This window comes from Pantherophis guttatus, chromosome 1 (assembly GCF_059756535.1).
Source record: "Pantherophis guttatus breed Tessera chromosome 1, ASM5975653v1, whole genome shotgun sequence".
Classification (NCBI taxonomy): Eukaryota; Metazoa; Chordata; class Lepidosauria; order Squamata; family Colubridae; genus Pantherophis; species Pantherophis guttatus.
The window spans coordinates 136,347,769-136,365,020 of NC_142063.1; the positions used below are offsets into that span (position 1 = coordinate 136,347,769).

At 36.5% G+C, this 17,252-nt stretch overlaps 1 protein-coding gene across 4 annotated transcripts in view; it reads right to left on the reverse strand.

Annotated features, from left to right (window-relative positions):
- Positions 1-17,252, reverse strand: part of LRP1B (LDL receptor related protein 1B) — a 986,195-nt gene that overhangs the window by 272,348 nt on the left and 696,595 nt on the right. For all 4 annotated transcript variants that reach the window (XR_004592513.3, XM_034424500.3, XM_034424507.3 and 1 more), the window contains exons 11-13: positions 15,891-16,127; positions 9,104-9,284; positions 2,098-2,317 (exon numbers count right to left, since the gene is read on the reverse strand). Coding sequence is in view for 3 of the 4 variants with exons in the window: in XM_034424500.3 (XP_034280391.2) it covers positions 2,098-2,317; positions 9,104-9,284; positions 15,891-16,127 (638 nt within the window). In the remaining variant the exon portion in view is untranslated. The remainder of the gene's footprint in view (positions 1-2,097; positions 2,318-9,103; positions 9,285-15,890; positions 16,128-17,252) is intronic.

The window sequence follows — 17,252 nt, forward strand, 5'->3', positions numbered from 1 at the left end:
CTAACAAAAATCCACACCAACATGATATGCATATATACTTAGATTACTAATAGGTACTGACTAACGTTGTTATACCTTAGAAAAATGTACTGAAAAACCATTTGTACAAATTCAATGGACTACTTGACCACATAGACACAAAACATTGCTTAATTTCATCCAAGGGTATAAATAGTGTTCAGAGATTAACTGAGGGATGGAAAAAGATGTGGTTTTTTTCTGTATAAAATGAAACAAAAAGAAACTGCAATATGTAGAAAACTTATACGTTCTCTTTTTAAACAATTTCCTTATATTGGCCTTCAGGTCTATTAGATCAAACTGGGGCTTCAGGTCTATTAGATCAAAACTGCCATTGTCTTCCATTACTTTGAGTAAGGATGTTCAATCACTGGCAGTCCTATTCGCAGGTGTGTGCGTGTGTGTGTGTGTGTGTGTGTGTGTGTGTATGTGTGTATGGAGAAAGAGATCTATGGCATAGCATTAATCCTACAAAATAAAAATAGTAAGTGATGACTTGATTAGACCTTGAGGTACATGATTAACTAATTATCCATTATTGGTAACCCTAGAAACAAACTCTAATGATTTGGATCACTAATTCTAGATGGAAGGCACTGATAACTGATGTACCCAAGTTTACTACATTTGGGTACAATGTAGTACAATCAGTTTTTTCACAAGTTATTGCAACTATTATTTTAACAGCTCTATCTGTAACTAAATTCAGTGCACACAAATTGGAGAGATAAAAATCACTGAACATTGGCAATTATACAGAGCATATCTATGCAATGTACATAATTAAAAATAGACTAAATACAAAATAAACATCATAAAATATATTTCAGCACAGATCATTAGCTGTGTAAAAATAGCACCATCAATTTGATAGGAATTGTTAAATTCTAGGCCGAATAAAACTGTAACACCTGAGACTAGGTTTTCTCCTGTATAACATTATTTGGCCACGCAGATAGAGACTTGGTCCAATAAGAAATAAAAATAGTACCTCTACTCACCATATGAAAACAACAAAAAGCGTAAGACATATTTGAGATACAGAAAGCGATCTCTTACATACCATTTTTTCTATCTAATTATATGGATAGTAAAAAAAAAAAATGAAAAGTTCATACATAAATTGTCTTATAGTACATGTAAATTTGTGTGTGCATACATGTCAACCCTACTGAATAAATCAAACCAGGAATCAACATCTGAATCAAAAACTGAAACTACTTTTATTGAGAATGGCTATAATAGCAGAATCTTGCAAGTTTGAATGTGCTGTACCTCTTCCCCTTCTTATACCTAAGTGAATTAGGAAGGTGTTCATTTAAATTTCTTCCACACATTGTCTCCTTCTTATGGGCCTAAGTTGTTGTTGTTTTTTTTCATCATCACTTTAGTAATGGCTTTTGCCTATCTTATTTGGGACCATCTTTCTTACATTCTACTGAATGAGTGTATATATTCATGTGAGACATTTTTTTTAAGTGTCTAAAAATGCTGATATATGATGTCATGTACTACTATGGCCAAATATATTAAGATAATTAATAAATAAATAATAAATAAATAAATAAATAATTTTATTTCTATACCGCCCTTCTCCCGAAGGATTCAGGGCGGTGTACAGCCAATTTAAAAACACAACACACAACAATAATTAAAAATTAAAATAATTACATAGATTTGGCCGATTTAAAACCCCAAACATTTAAAATACCCCAATTACAGGGGTTAGGGTTAGGGGTAATATTAGACAACATGGATTTTTGTGTCTTGATCTCATGTACAGTAAAATAATGATTAGAAAAACCTTTTTACCTTCTGAAATGAATAAATATTTCCCCCTTCTTCCCTCCCTCCCTCCATCTCTCCCTTCCTTCCTCACTCCCTTTCTCTCTCCCTCCCTCCCTTCCTTCCTTCTTTGCTCCCATTCTCCCTCCCTCCCTCCCTCCCTTCGCCCACAAAATAATCCAATAGTCAGATAATCAATAGGCAGCCTTAAAGAGAAAGGGAATAAACAAAGTAGCAAGATAATTCACTAAATGTGGAATCTGGGGGGAAAAGTATTATATTTTCTTTTACCTTGCGGTCACTTCCATTCAGGTATATTCTTTCAATATGATCATAATAGGCATCGCACCAGTACAATATATTATTTTGATAATCCAGAGTTAATCCATTTGGCCACAACATCTTTAATGTTACAAATATTTGACGGTTGTTACCATCCATCCATGCTTTCTCAATTCTTCCCATACTATCATCTATTTCATCTTCTTCCCAATCTGTCCAATACATCCAACTGTGAAATGACAAATAAAAAAAAAAACATTAATTGAATCATTTAATTTTAGTTGTAGAATTTTAATCATAAACAATCTGAATTTCCTTCATATTTTTGGTTAAAGGTTTCTGTTTTCTCTCTTCTGAGAATAAAACAACAATAATACTAATAATAAAATAGTAATTGCTGGAGCCCTCAGAGCGATATCTAAACGACTTCCTCAGATCTGGAAATATTGAATTTATCAGACCTGAACACCCTAATTTTACAAAAAGCTCACTCTGCTTAGAACTGCCTATATTCTTCAACTCTACTTTAATAATTTTTAGGTCCTTACTGGGACTTGAATTTTTAAGTTTCTTCCACTCTTAGATTATGAATTTAACTGTAGATTACCCACACATATTATTATCCCAAATCCCAAAACATCTGGAGCAGCACTTGAACAGCATCAACATTGACAAAATCATCATCAGTCAGTTGCAAAAGACAGCTTTACTTGGTACAGCTTACATCCTGTGATGAGCCTTTTACACCATCAAACAATCACATCTGCCTGTCTCAGGTCCTTGGGAAGCACTTGATAGGTGATAAAAACATGAAATCTAGTCTACAAATCTGGGTAATTGTGAAACTTCACCTTTCACTAAGTTGATACACACACACACAAATCATCAATTTTTATATCTTTCTAATATACAGTGCTTGAAATCCTGGCATCATTTCTAAAACCCTGGGAATATAACTCAGACCTATCAGAAAATTAAAATTAAATACCATATCCCAATCAACACTGGCAGGGCATGCTACTGTGTATAAACCCCACACTCATTAATAGATGATGTTACCTACTCAGTTAATGAAATGTCTGCAAGCAAACAACTAAGCTCAGAGACCACCAAGGACTCCAAAAATTAAATTAGGTTGGACATGCACTTATAAATTCTTGTAACATCATTTTGTAAGTATGTTGAATAATAATGCAATAGTAAAATATATTTAAGAGGTACCATGGCTCAACCTATTGGAAATACTGCCTGCCAGATAATCCTTTATTATATATAGTACTGAGCTGTACAAATTACAGCTTCAGATACAGTCAAGGCTCATTTGCGATTGCCTTTAATGAAATCTTTATGTCAGCTGTCTAGCACTGAAGTAAATAACCTAATCAATATACTCTTTACTCTCTCCAAAAGTACAATGAATCAATAGACCTTGAAAACATTTATTTGACTTGTTAAAAGGATATTACTTAAAACATTGTCCTAAGTGTTTTGCAGTTTATATCTGTCACATCCAAAACCAGGCTCAAATTATGTGGTAATGATTTAGCATAAGAAATTAATTAAAATATAGGCAAAATTCCAATAATATTCATTTGTGGTATGGAATTGCAATTTAGCAGTTACGCTTCCTATTGTGAAGTAATACACACGGCCCTACAAAATGAGGAGTATATTTGTAGCCATCTAGTCATATAAAAAGGGCTTCTAGTTTGCTAGACCTGTTTTGATAAAATCTAACAGAAATACAACAAAGATGGTGCAAAACAATGGACCAATATGTTTCTATATGCCTAGATTTAGTAATAACTTAAAAACTGAGCTAGTTTTACATTTTTTTTACATATATGCCAACATAATTTGGCATTTCTCCCAAGTGCTGGAATAGAATGAAGTCAGAGTTTGAAGACAGCGTTGTTGGTTGTATTGAAGGAGTTTGGTTGTGGCACCAGGTATTTCTGCTTTTATTTTCATGTTGTTTTTTTATTTTGACATATTAATTTTTTTTCAATTTTTATTGTATTTTTATTGTTAAAGAATAACAGAAAAAAGAGGGGAGGAAAAGCAATACAAAAATCAATAGTAAAGAAAAAAAAATTCCCCCCCCCAACGTGATATAAAATGGAAAGGAAATTTTAGGAAATTAAAGTCTTCAATTCTTCCAGAAATCTCTTTGATAAGGTACTGGCGCCGATTCATCCAATCTCCCAAGTGCAAAGTCCATAAATGGTTGCCAAGTGTTCCAAAAAACATTCTCTTTGTATATACCACTTCTAATTTTAATATCACAAGTCAATTTATCATTTAATGCAAATTTCCATATTATTTTTATATTAGAGTTATAAACCCAGCAGAATTTTAGATGGAGGTCAAACGAGTAATGCAAGTATTTTAAATAAAGAAATAAATGGGGGATTTAATAAAAAAAGGAAAAAGTGGTGAATAGCAGAAATAGCAAATGAATTAGGATTCCTAATCATTAAGGCGCCAGGCTAGAAAATGAGTTCTAATATCACCTTAAGCATGAAAGCCAACTGGGTGTCTTTGGGCCAGTCACTCTTTTTCACCTCGCAGGGTTGTTCTTGTGGGGAAAATAGGAGAAGGCAGATGTGCTGGATCTGTTAGTTGCCTTGATTTATTTGTAAAAATAATAATAGTGGGATACAAATAAATAAATAAATAAGGCAAAGGCCTAGAAACCAGGGTACCATGAATTCCGGTCCTGCCTTGCACATCTGGGTGACTTTGGATCAGTCACACTTTCTTATGGCTAATCACTTTTGAAAATATTGCCAAGAAAATTGCAGGGATTTTTCCAGACAGTCTCCATGAATAAGCACTGATTTAAGAACCCCCCCCCCCCAAAAAAAATATCAAACAAATTCTATCTGAAAGTAAATTTTGAATTGGAGTACTGGAGAGCTCCTACCTGGTAGAGAACATGTTTGGTTGGGATTCAGGTATGTTGCATGTAAATGTGTTTTTTTTTTTTTTTTTGAGTGTGAATTAGTAGATAAAAATGCAAAGCCATTGATAGCAGCTTGTGATGGAGACTTCTGCCAAGGAAAGGTAAAGGAAAGAGATACTGAGAAGTGTATTGCAGTTTGCTGGTCCAATTCAAAAGGTGGAGCAGAAGATGGGTGGATGTTGCACAGATCATGCAACAGGAAGGTCCCAAAAGACTGGTCATGTACTACTGATCCATAAGAAGTCCCCTGGATTTTTCTTCAGTAAAACCCAAAACTGTAAGTTTCAATAGTCTTGGATGTCCTTAGCCTTGACTATCACTAAATATTGTATCTTTTTATTCTTGATGAATGTATTTTATTCTCCTTATGTACACTGAGAGCGTATATACCAAAGACAAATTCCTTGTGTGTCCAATCACACTTGGCCAATAAAGAGTTCTATTCTATTCTATTCTATTCTATTCTATTCTATTCTATTCTATTCTACTCTACTCTACTCTACTCTACTCTACTCTACTCTACTCTACTCTACTCTACTCTATTCTATTTAGGAGATGACCAGGCAGAGCTTGAAGGTGGGATCAAACACACCATCAGTTTGGGATCCCTACACCCCTGAAAAAGACTTAAGTCCAGCCCCCCTTGAAGTCCATTGACTCTTATCTGGAGCCCATTTTCCTTGACTGTTCTAGATCAGATTCTTCTTTAGAGGTAGCATGGAAAAAACTTGCTGTGCTTTTGAATTCAATCTTGGCCCCTGCTTTCTTGCATCTGTCACAATGCTTAATAGTGCCTGCTCATTTCACTCAGCTTTTCCAAACAGATATTGGGGTGGGTGGGGGAACTGTCTCTGTGTGTATATATGTATAGGTTAATAATTGAATGTTATAGAAAGTGATATATTTAATTTCAACTTGATTTTGTCAAACTTCCAGTATGTTGGATTTTGGCTGTATTGCACAAATGTTAAACTAGACACCGAAACTTGTGAAAGCAGAGGGAAAGCTAGTGTTATAAAATGCATTTATGATATTTTAATCTTGAGGTTATTATTTTGAGTCAATGTTCTGCCAAGATGACTTTTATTCCAGCCAAAGCAGAGCAAATAGTGTTTTAATTAGCAGAATACCATAGCTGCTCAACAAATGTATCATTTCTTGGTTTTTAAAACTATAATCACACTATTTTGCAATAAGAAAAATAGTTATTCCTATGTAGTTATACTAATTGGTTTACTTGATTTCCCCAAGGCAGGTTTTCTTTTTCTAGCTTGAGAAAAATTACTACCAACTGTTGTAGTATTTTGCTACTCCAAAAATTCTTGTCCTATCAAGGTAGGGAGAGGAGTAGTCAGAATGCACAACTGTTTGTTTCTTTGTATTTAGTCGTTTGTAATATGGTAGTTATTAATATGAGTTAATATTATTTTCAGTTAATTGCTTTGAGTGGTACAAGAAAATAAAGTTATTAGGGAAATGGGACATGGAAGTAATTTTTAAAGGAGGGTGATAGTGGAGTTGATTTTAAAAAGTATACTATGATTTGATTTAGGCTTTTAAAGGGGGCAACAGGTAGTCCTTGAATTACAGCCACTCATTCAGCAACAGTTTGAAGTTACAGCAGTGCTAAAAATTGGTAATTCTGCCTTGTCTCCAAAGTTAGAGCTATAGAAGAGTACTGAAGAGTGCTGTCTTAAGCTCTATGCTGTGGCCAGCCACCCAGCACCACAGCACAAAGCCTCAGCCACCTTTCTACGCTGTGCTCCACAGGTGTTGCCATGCCCAGCTGACCTTTGCCGTCTTCCTGTTGCTGAAGAGGAACATCCTATATGAAACAGCTTCTGGCTGTGCAAGGCCTTCTTCCCAAGGTCGCCCACGCTGGTCTCAAATAGCACATACAGGCCACCAGGGCAGAAAATCCAGCAGGATAAACAGTGTTGGATGATAGGTTCAACAAAAATGGTGGAGCACAAGGCAGCAAAAGGGAAGAGATGGGGGCGGGGGAGATAGGCAGCTGAGATAGGCAGTCAAAGAGCTTAATCTATGAAGGCTCAGGGCTGGGAGAGATCAAGTTGAAAGTGGCTTGGATTGGGATAGTTCTTCACCTAATGACTTCTGGAATCTGGTTAACAACAGCAATGGGGAGTGCAAAGATTGGCATCATTAAGCAATGAAGTCACATGATGTTGCACTTTAAATCCACATCACTTAGTGATGGAAATTCCAGTCCCAATTCCTGTTGCAACTTGATGATTACCTGAACAATAAGCTGGCCTTTCCTAAACATCTCTCCTGGAAAAAAAAATATGGAAAGTGAAGTTAAAATGATTTCTTACAAATTATTTTGAGACAATTCAATTATTTTTATTTTATTTATTTATTTATTAAATTTATATGCTGCCCATCTCACAGTCCAATGCAACTCTGGGCACCTATTTGCTTTGCTATTAATTAGAAGCAAGATTTTTGTGGCCAAATATATAGCTGATCCACTTTTTGGTGAACACATGAACAAAACTTTCATTCAGCAAAATGATTTAGATGGAGAAAGATTGGGAAGTGAATTTTGCAAGTGACTTCTCTCCCCAGAGCTCTAGAACATTTATAAAGCCCCTTTGAGCGGGACAAGGAATTTCAAGGGCATTGAAGAAAAAAGTTCCCTCACCTCATTCTGTTAATGACCTTCTTTTTAGGGTTAAATCTGTTCAGAGAAGTAAGGATCCAATTCAAAAAAGTCATGCATCTCAATGAACATTGGCATAAATACAATTTTTAATGTATTATTTTGGTTCACACAACTGATACTCTTCTGGGTTACCTAGTGAACTGAAAGCTCAATAATCATCTCTAAATAACCCATAATGGACAAGCATTCTACAAAATTCCATGTGCTACAGGGGTGGGTTCTACTTACCTTTACTACCAGTTTGCAATGTGGCCGCGTGCGCAGATCGTCATTTATGACGTTGGGGTGGGTGGGCGGAGCCTCCTGCCGATTTTACTACCAGTTCTATAGAACCGGACAGAACTGGGAGCAACCCACCACTGATGAACTAACTCCCCAGTCCTATGCTTATGCATTTGATTTTCTATCCAGATGCAAGGCTTACATATACATATATTTACATACACATATACACATATGATATACTACCAAAATTCTTGTGTCTATTTTATTGTTTGTAACCTTCAATTGGGTGAAATGGTCCTTCATAAGGCAACAATTTCAATGTACCTCAAATGAGTTAACTAACAAAATGCATCCAAAATTTAAACCCATGACTCCTGTAGGATTGATGTTTGACAAAGTTGCTTCAGTGCTGCCATGATGCCATGGTTAGCACAGTCACATGTTCATCACTTCAGTGCTTTCTGATTTCCAACAAAGAAAGTCAATGGGGAAGCAGGCAGGAAGTCAAAAGTCGTTCCTGCTGCCACTGCTTTTTTGTATGGTCACAGTCATTCCGTTTCTGTGTTTGGGTATGGAAATATCTCTAAAATGATGACACAATAGGTCTGAGGTTGTCCAGTTATAACTACAAATTTAATCCTTTCTATTTCATTTCATTACACACACACACACACACGCACATATACACATACACACCAGAGGTGGGTTTCAGTAGGTACTGACCAGTTCTGGAGAACCAGTAGTGGAAATTTTGAGTAGTTCGGAGAACCGGTACATACCAACCTCTGACTGGCCCTGCCCCCATCTATTTTCTGCCTAAGAAGTCCCAGCTGATGGGGCTTTTGCAGTAACCTTCCCCTGGAGTGGAGTGGGAATGGAGATTTTACAGTAGCCTTCCCCTGCCACACCCACCAAGCCACACCCACCAAGCCATGCCATGCCCACCAAGCCACACCCACAGAACCGCTAGTAAAAATTTTTGAAACCCACCACTGATACACAAACAATATTGATTCAAATCTGGTGACTGTATAGACAAATGATAATGACCTTAACCGACCTTTTGTAAATAATTTGTGAATCTTCCTACTGCATTTTCAAATAGATAAACTGTTATTTAAGATAGAAAGTGTTCATACCCGTTAACAGGATCCACCACAATTCCTCGTGGGTGAGACATGCCACCTTCCAGTAGAGTTTTACGACTCTGAGAAGCTTTCTCTAGCCTGGCAACATTAATTGTTTTCCTGTAACCATCATTTGTCCAAAACAAATTATTTCCAATCCAGTCTATTGCAATGCCTTCTACATTATCGAGATCTGTGTAAACAAGCAATATATATATATATATATATAATTTTGTGTGCATGTGAGTGTGTATAATATTAGCTCCTTCATTAGTATTCTCAATATAATTCAAGTTATTTATATAATCATAAATAATCATAGTTATTTATAATTATAATTGCTGTCACATTTCACAAAACGATCAACAATAAGATAAAGCTAATACATCCTTTATAAAAACCCAAGCAAATAGTGTCCATATTCTTAATCTGGCTATAACCATAATATTCATGATACTGAATATTTAAAGTGACCAGTTATAAGGTACAAATAACTTTGAACTTCTTGTCTGCAGTATGAATCAAGGGGCAAGCCTTTGAAGCAAGAAATATATGAAAGTGAAAGTGGCTAATCACTAAATCTAGAACAATTCCTTATAATGGAACCAAGTTGTACTGTTGATAATTTTCTGGTATGGTGTGAATTGCAATGCTATTTATGGATTGCAATGATATGTTATTTATTTGATTTATATCCAGCCTTTTCTTTCAGGAGTTTAAGGTAGCATGAAGAATGGTTCAAATACTTTTCTGGCATAGCCTATCTAAAGGCAATGGAGAATCATTAATTATCTCTACTAGTTTCTTTTATCATGATATAAAATATCCAGGCAATAAAATAATAACAGTGCCAGAACATATGCATTATAAATGAATGAAAGCTTATGGTAAGTAAATTAACAGTATTCGATAGAAAATACCATGTTAGTGCAAATAATTACATTGATCGTATCTGTTGGGGAATAAACCTATGTTTAGTTTATCTAAAGCAACTATTACATATATGTGTATATGTGTATGTGTATGTATGTTTATAGTGTGTGTGCATGCATATTTATATTAAAAAAACTAAGTAAGACAGGGAACATATTAAGCCAGCTAGATCATTAGAACAACAGATTTTTAGAATATATAACAGTTCATCAAGCATTGCCAATTAAAATCTTCTATTTTCAAGATGGCAAAGATGGCATTTTCAAGAGTAATTAAACATGTTAGATACTGCAATATATTTAGCAGAAAACCAGCCCACTTTCCAACATGGATGATTAATTTGTTGTTTTGCTTTTGAACTTTCAAAGATAAATGTAATATAGACTGTGCAACATTGTGCTAAAACCGAATTACATATTGAAACTTCATATTCCTCACTCATTGCACATAATTGCTTTTCTAGTATTCCATCATAGCCAAGGACACACTCTGATAGGTTTTAAAGAAGGAAAGAAGTGATGCATTGTAACATTACAGTTAAAAACTAAGGAAACATCTTAGATTTATTTAGTAAGAGAATATAAATGCAGAAAGAGGAAGAATTCTTATTCTCCATAGCAAATCACAATTAATATTAAAGAATATAGTAGAAAATCTCTGTTCACAAAGTTGTTGAATGTGAACTGGGAGTGCAAAGTTCCCCAAAATTTTATTTCTATATATTACAAGGGAAGGGTGGAAACACACAAAAAAATGCAACAGCTATTCCTGTCCCTAGGTATTTGATAAAGTATTCCCAAATGATTATCACAGCCAATTACTAGATTATAAAGAGTTTAGAATGACTTGCAATTTAGTTTGCAATAAAAGAAACTATGAAATAAACGGAAGTTTAAACAAAGCAAAGGTAAAATAGAACAATAAAATAACCAAGGAAAAAGAAAACAAAGAAAACACACACACACACATAATTAGTAAAAAAAAAAAAGAAAAAAAGATGGGAAAGTGGGGACCAGAGAACAGGGCTATCAATCTAGCAGCCACCTCCAACTGTGGAACTCCCCTATCGGGTCCCCAGGTCAGTTTGCAAAGCAAAATCTTATGGAATGATAGGAGGTTGGGAGCAGATCTTATCCCGGAGGGCCAGTGGTGGGATTCTGCCAGTTCTAGGCGGTTCAGCCAAACCGTTTGTTAAATTGCTGGCTCGCCCCACCCCTTGCCCCACCCCTCCGCACCACTATTTATTGCCAATAAATAGTGGTGGGCGAGGGGCGGGCGAGCCAGCAATTTAACAAACGATTCGGTGTTTTTTTGTAATTTTATTGGCCCGTGGAGCTTCAGCATAGGCTAATTAGCCCGTTGATTAGATCGGCCTCCTGACTCTCAGCTGATTTGCTCTCAGCTGTTTTGCTCAAGGCTCTGCTGCTTGCTTGCTTGCAAAGAGTGCTGGAGCAGATTTTTTTTTTCCCCTAGCTATGCTGAAAAACGAAACTGAAAGTAAAGCAGGCTGTTGGCTTTGCTGTTGCTGCAACATTGGAAAATTAGGCAGGCAGATTTCTTTTCTTTTCCTCACCAAAAAAGGTAGCTGCAAACAATGGGAAATTTAGGGGAAAAGAGGAGAGTTCAAGATTTTAAAACACAAAAGAAAAAAAGCTCTATTTAACTAGGGAATTGTAATAATTGAGATACTATTAATTGTATATTGTGTTGAAAGCAGAAATGGTTAAGTTGTGGTTTGGAGGAATATATGGGGGAAATTATTTGTTTTATTATTATTGGTAAATATAATTAATTGATTTGTAAGAAATTGGATTGCATGGAAATAATTGGAATATTCATGTTCATATTGATTAATATACAAAAAAGATAGTTATATAACTAATTGATTTATATTAAAATGTTGAATTTATATTAAACAACTGTAATATTACATAATTAACCAATGTGAGGATGGATATAAAAATAGATGACAATGGGAAGGGGTATAATATAGAATAGAAGGGAAAAATTGAATTTGATTAAGATTAGAGATGAGGATGAAGGGTAATATTGTTTTTTAAAAAAATAGATAAGGAATAAATATGGCAAAAAGGAAATACAGAAATTGTAAATTTAATTGAAATGACTAAACACTATTTAAATTTGTGAACCGGCCAAATACTCTGTTCAAAGAAAATAAATTGTAAGTTTGTATGTGTGTTTCTAATTATTGCTATTTATTCATATTTGTTCTCTTTTATTCTTTAAAGTTTAACAATTCATTCTTTATCTTAATATCTTTATATTTGTTTGGGGTTGCCTTTCTTCCATTTCATCTTTTTTACTGTACAGCAATCTTTCTCCTCAAACCTATCACCTCTCTCTTTTCTTTCCTTCTTACTTTCTTTCCTCTCCCCCCCACTTCTTCTCCTCCCTACTTCCTCTTCCTTTCTCCTTCTCCTCCTCTCTTCCTCCCTCTCTTACCCTCACTCCTACTCTAATTTCCCTTCCCTTCCTTCCTTCTCTTCCTTCCCTCTCTCTCCTTCTTTCTTCCATCTCTCTTCTCCTTCCTTCATCCCTCTCTATTGCTTTTGTGCATATGGATTACTCAGAGACCTGAAAAAGTTATTTTTGACTGGTCCTCGCGCTTTTGACCACGCCTCGAACTTAACGACTATCCTCACATTTTACGTTTTTTGCCCTATCTTGTCGCCATGAGTGACACGGTTGTTAAGAATGCTACAATGGGCATAAATGATGACCAGTCATAGGGGTGAGGACCGGTCAAAAGTGCGAAGATCTGTCAGAAATCACTTTTTTCAGCCCTCTGGGTAGTCCTTTTGTGCATATGGACTTCTCAGAGGGCTGAAAAAGTTGTTTTTGACCGGTCCTCACACTTTTGACCAGTCCTTGAACTTACGACTATCCTCACATTTTACATTTTGCGCCCTATCTTGTCACCGTGGTGAAGACAAGTAATGGTGAAATGACTGACACAGTTGTTAAGAATGCCGCATAAATGTGAGGAAGGTCATAAGTGCAAGGACTGGTCAATAATGTGAGGACCAGTCAGAAATGACTTTTTTCAGCCCTCTGAATAGTCCCTATGTGCATATGGACTAGTCAGAAGGCTGAAAAAGTTATTTTTGGCCGGTCCTCACACTTTTGACCAGTCTTTGAACTTACGACTGCTCTCACATTTTACATTTTACGCCCTATCTTGTCACTGTGGTGAACAGAAGTAGTGGTGAAATGACTGACATGGTTGTTAAGAATGCTGCAACGGGCATAAATGTGAGGATGGTCGTAAGTGCGAGGACCAGTCAGAAATGACTTTTTTCAGCCCTCTGAGTAGTCCCTATGCACATAGCCACGCCCACCCGGTCACATGACCAGCTAGCCACGCCCACCCGGTCACATGACCACCAAGCCACACACCCCAACTAAGCCACGCCCACAGAACCGGTTGTTAAAAAAATTGAATCCCGCCACTGCGGAGGGCATGATGTCTATGGAGATTCTCAGTCATCCAGGTGTTTTTTTTCAAGAGGCAATTGGACTTCGTTTTTTCTTTGAAGATGTTTCGCTTCTCATCCAAGAAGCTTCTTCAGCTCTGACTGGATGGTGGGGAATGGAAGGATTTATACTCCTTGCAGACAGCTGGTCATTTGCATTCTTTTAGCAGGTTGTTAAGGCCACCTGGAGGTTTACCTGTGTCCTGAGGGTCACCTGAGTGATGTAAATTGATGTAGAGCCTTCTTGGAACTGTTGAAAGGACTGTGTTGTAGATTGGAGATAGACGATGTTATATCCCTCCTCCTCTGTTGAGAGAGGGCTGTTCAATTTTGACATATATGGCCTCTTTAACCCCTCCTTCAAACCAGCAATCCTATCTGTCCAAAATATGGACTTTGTTGTCTTCAAAAGAGTGGCCTGTGTCTTTTAAATGTAGATGGATTGCTGAATGTAGTCCTGATGTGTTTGTTCTCCTATGTTGTGCCATGCGTTTATGAAGTGGTTGTGCAGATCTGTAAATGGTTCACTGCATTGTACTGCATATACCATGTTACTCGGTCCCTGTTTGGGTGTTTATCCCCAAGGATAAATGCCCCGACACTTGTTGCCCAACTTGTTCTGCGGCCGCTTGCAGCTGGACCCCATGTGGCACATTGCGCTGGTGCTGCCACTTGTGTCAGGATGCTGGGTGGTGCATTGTAGCGGTGCTGCTGCTTGTGGCAGGAGGCCTCATGGTACCTCACGCCAGTGCTGCCACTTGTGGCAGGATGCCATGTACATGCAGTGCTGGTGCCACTGCTTGCACACACAATGGCTCATCACACCAGACGGCCTCCTGCCACGAGCGGCAGCACTGGTACAACATGCCATGCGACTTCCTGATGCAAGCACCCCGCACTGGTCTGATGAGCCATGAGGCATCCTGCCACAAGTGGTAGCACCAGTGTGACACGGCACATGGCCTCCTGCCATGAGTGGCAGCACCATCATGACACAACACGTGGCATCCTGCCGCAAGCGGCTGCTGAAGAAGTCAGGCAGCAGAGCAACAGATGTCAGGCGTGGGTGACATGGCTGTGGTGGTCCTAAGGAAAATAAAGACCTGGTGCCTCTTTTGGAAGAAAAAAAAGAAGTATAAGACTGTCTTATTTTTTGGGTAACATGGTAGGGATATTAAATCTGATACTACTCACTGTTAAATCAGAAGTATTCCAATTTCCAATATTGTTTTTCCTTGCTTTATGATAGTTTTTTTAATATTTCTTTGGCACAATTGAGAAATTATTTTATGATAAATGCAATGAAAGGGGTAATAAAACAAAAATATTGAGAAAAAAACATTAGTACTGCTTTTCCTCTTCTCAGGCTAAGCTATGAATGTCCAAATTCAACTATAGATGGGGTCAATTGGCTTGAATATGGCAGAAACTCAACATAGCAAGGCTAAATTAAATTCTTTATTTTAAACTAGAGTGGCAGAGTTAACTATTTGAAAGTGCTAGTTCCCTCTTAAACCTAGAGCATTTCTGCTTCCTCCTGTCCTTGTCATGCTCCAAAAGCTTCTTTGTCCTGTGCTTCATGCAACCTGAGCAGATGCTGGTTGTTGGTATAACTGGCCTCCCTGCCTTTAGAATTACTGGCCTCTGGCTTTTCTTTCACAGCTGGTAAAGAAGGGAGGAATGTTGATGGTATCACACAGGCTTTGAAATATCTTCTGAAATTGGTGAAGTGTCAGCGTTTCAGCGCTGACATAGAAAGGGAGATAAGCCCTGGACTTTTGCCTGCTAAATCCCTTTGAAGCTCGGTCTTCGTGGAAATGAAGAGGGGGGGGAACATTCCTGTGAACTGACGAGACAAGAAGTCAGGAGAGTGACTTGGAAGATAGCCAATGAGAAGCAGAGAATTGGGGATCGGAAAGGGAGGGATTGGGGGGCAAAAGGTCAGTCTTGTCCGCACGAGTCATGATCTGGTTGCTGTATTCGAATAAAGAGAAGATTTTCTTAAAGACTGGCAGTTTGGAAATTCATTTATTTTGAGATAGCATCGAAGTCTGACATGAAGATGTTTAAATAATTGATCGACTTTCCTTTGGTTAGTACCAAGGTATCATTTCTGCTAAGAATATCCTGAAATTATCTCCATTGGTAGCATATGTTTAAAAATATAGACTATTTTAAATCCCAGCTATCCAGTAATTTATAATCGAAACATTCTGGGCAACAATGATCCTGTGGTCATGAAATCCGAAATCTTAAACTTTCAAAGTTTTAAACTAAACAAGCAAACTTAACGTGATGCCTGTTCTTGAAAATGCTTGAGTGAAATCTTCAGTTTCCAATATTCTATTGAAATCTTTCCATGCATTACTTACCGTCCTTCAGGATTGTTTCACGGCCAGAGCCATCAACTTTTTGACGTCCTATCAAGAAACTGGTAGTGTCTGCAAAGTATATGTAATTGGTTTCAGCATGATAATCCAAAGCTCGAGGATTGACTAAATTTTCTATAGGGATCATATGTTCATCAGCTATTTTGGTATTTAGATCCATTCCTTGTATGATACCTGGACGTCCTTTCCCATAAAACAGGAACAATTCATTCTTTAGTCCTATATAAAAAAGTATTAAAAACTTAAATCACAAATATTTCATAATTTATTTACATTAAAAACCAAAGCTGCTTTATTTAATGCTAAAACTTTTTTGTTTGTTTGTTTTTAGTTCAGTATTACAATTAAGATCTCAGATATTCTGAAGGCATCTGAGCTAAGAATGATTGATCAATTAAACCAAAAAAAATTGTTAAATTTAATTAAAACAGTTGTTACATCTAATCATTGCTTTTTATACCAATTAATATTTCAAAAGTCCAAAAGAACATAGATTATTGTTAGTGCAAAATGGACTTGTATAATGCTGTATAAAAAATGGATCTACTGTTTGCTATTAACATATAAAAATACTGTAAAGTTCAGCAAAGACAAATTTAATTTTCATTTTTAAACTCAAACTAAAGCATAATATCACAAAGTAATAGACTATATTTTTCATCTCAATGTATGTATATGTGTGTGTGTCTGTGTGTCTGAGTGTATAAAAGGTCACGGACAAGACAGCAAATTGCAACAGTTGACAGGTTAACATCATCCCCCACTGATAAGCAGTAGGAATTAAGCCTCCATCATCCAGCATGACGACAGCAAAAACAACACAGCTAATTACAAGTGGGTGACAGCTGGAAGGGCCTATTACACGCGCAATGGCCAAATTGATTAATGGCATATAAAGGCAGAGATCTCTGTAATGGTAGTTTAATACTCTGATGATGTCAGCAGATGGCTGATGAAAGCTTAGTAGAATAAAAAAAAATTAAATTATTTTAAAATTTTAAATTCTGGAGCTCGCGTATTTTTAGAATAGTTTGTAATATATATATATATCATGTTTCCCTGAAAATAAGACCCTGTCTTATATTTTTTTGAACCCTGAAATAAACGCTTGGCCTTATTGCCATGCGCTCAAAAGCCCAATTGGGCTTATTATCAGGGAATGTCTTATTTTGGGGAAAACAGGGTATATACAATTACTTTCTTCTTAAACATATTGCAACTTTGTAATCAATCTTTAATCTTTTTTGTAATTTTTTTTAAAAAATCTTTGGATTCAGTTAAAAATTGTAAATAAAATTTTGGCTATATAACTTGCATTATGGTAGTTTTTGTATAGGTATGACA